Below are 1,543 nucleotides of genomic sequence, written 5' to 3'. Positions count from 1 at the left end.
GGGAATGGGTTGTTAGCAAGCTCAGCAAAAATCTTCCTTTATTCTGAAGGACTGGTCAGCATGTTGTACTCTCTGAACGTAGATTGATTAACATTTAGTTCTCTTGCCTCCTCCCTGCATTAAGGTGACTTCTATGCCGGGCTCCAGGATAAAGAAAAGCATGGCTGTCCTGCCCCACTTACCTGTGACTGGCCACGGTAGCAGGATTGAGAGCAGGAGAGTCCCGGTGCTTATCCACAAGGGCTGCATCCTAACAGGTCTCAGTACTGGGGGGCCAGACATTCACCTCCCATGGATTGTCAGGGGGCAACAGTCCTGTTTTCTCGCCCACTGGTGCTCACATCCTCTTTAAAACACTGTGAACATGATTCCTAAACAGAAACCTGACTTGTCAGGCCGCCCACATATGGGAGTGTGAAAGCAGGAAGTAAGCAGACTCAGAGCCTTCTGAGTCAGCCTGTTATGTATTAAAGGGCCAAACAAGGAAAGAAGAAAACCAGAGCAGAGCATTGATCACATGATGAAAAAACCACTTCATAGCATGAAGAAAACTGTGACCCTCAACTCTTTTCATCTTAGTTTCTATATTTGGTTTTCTGAATGGTATTAAAAATTACTCATTTACACTTTCAAGGAAAAAAAACTTTAAGTGACTATCTTATTTTCATAATAAGCACACGGCAAAACCCAACAATGCCAAAGAATGCAGGTGGGAATCACATGTAGAGTGGTGTTTCAGCCAAGATGTATTCCAGACAGGGCTCTGCTCTTTTTTTGTTGTTATGTTTTTGGGAGCAGACTTGTCGTATAAGTAGTTTGGATATAATATGCAAAGAAACCTCAAAACTCAGTAGTAGAGAGAAAAAAATAGCATGGATGATAGAGGCTCTGTTCATCCTTCTTGTGACCAAATCAAAGTTGTGACAGAAACAAGGAGCAAACAGCAAGGGAAATCACCTGAGATCTAGATGAAGAAGCTCTACAACTAGGGAGAGAATTAAGAAATCACCCTGCAACAGGAGGAGGTAGGATGAGGCGAAGATGCGAGGCTGCCCGGTCCCAAGCAGCTGAGTGGGACAGAGGCCATAGCAGTGGCAGCTGGCAGCTGGCAGCTGGCAGCTGCAGATACCTCTTAAAGAGGCCATGTTTGCGAACAGACTTTCACAGTGATGGACCTGCTTGCTCTGAGCACCAGCACCCAGTGGGCTGCACAAGGGGCACTAAGGATTTACAGGAGGACACTGAGTTGTTGGAGTGAGGGCCGGAGGTGAGATGACTCTGTACAGAAGTGCCTGCAGTATCCATTGTTCCTCTTTTGAGCCCTCCCCACTACCTAATTGTGCAGACTCAGTGCTGCCATTGTTGAAACATCATCAAACTGGATGACAGACGTCATTCAACCCAGAGGATTCCCTGAAACTCCACCTCTCCCAAATTGAGGCCTCACCCAAGAAACATCCAAATGTATCCTTGGCAAGTCAGGTGCCCCTTGCTGAGCAGTGTCTAGACTCACACTGGTGGCAGCTGACCGCAATTTCTGGCG

The 1,543-nt window shown here is 46.7% G+C and overlaps 1 protein-coding gene across 1 annotated transcript in view; it reads right to left on the bottom strand.

Annotated features, from left to right (window-relative positions):
• LOC102881749 (butyrophilin subfamily 1 member A1) overlaps positions 1-407 on the bottom strand; it is a 47,783-nt gene extending 47,376 nt beyond the window's left edge. Inside the window, exon 1 of the mRNA XM_025040553.1 lies at positions 183-407. Coding sequence (XP_024896321.1) covers positions 183-282 — 100 coding nt within the window. The 5' untranslated portion in view covers positions 283-407. The remainder of the gene's footprint in view (positions 1-182) is intronic.
• Positions 408-1,543: the final 1,136 nt, after the last annotated feature.

Source organism: Pteropus alecto, unplaced genomic scaffold, assembly GCF_000325575.1.
Source record: "Pteropus alecto unplaced genomic scaffold, ASM32557v1 scaffold159, whole genome shotgun sequence".
In the NCBI taxonomy this organism is placed as follows: Eukaryota; Metazoa; Chordata; class Mammalia; order Chiroptera; family Pteropodidae; genus Pteropus; species Pteropus alecto.
The sequence above is the reverse complement of the archived record's forward strand: the minus strand, read 5'-3'. Positions and strand labels throughout refer to the sequence as shown.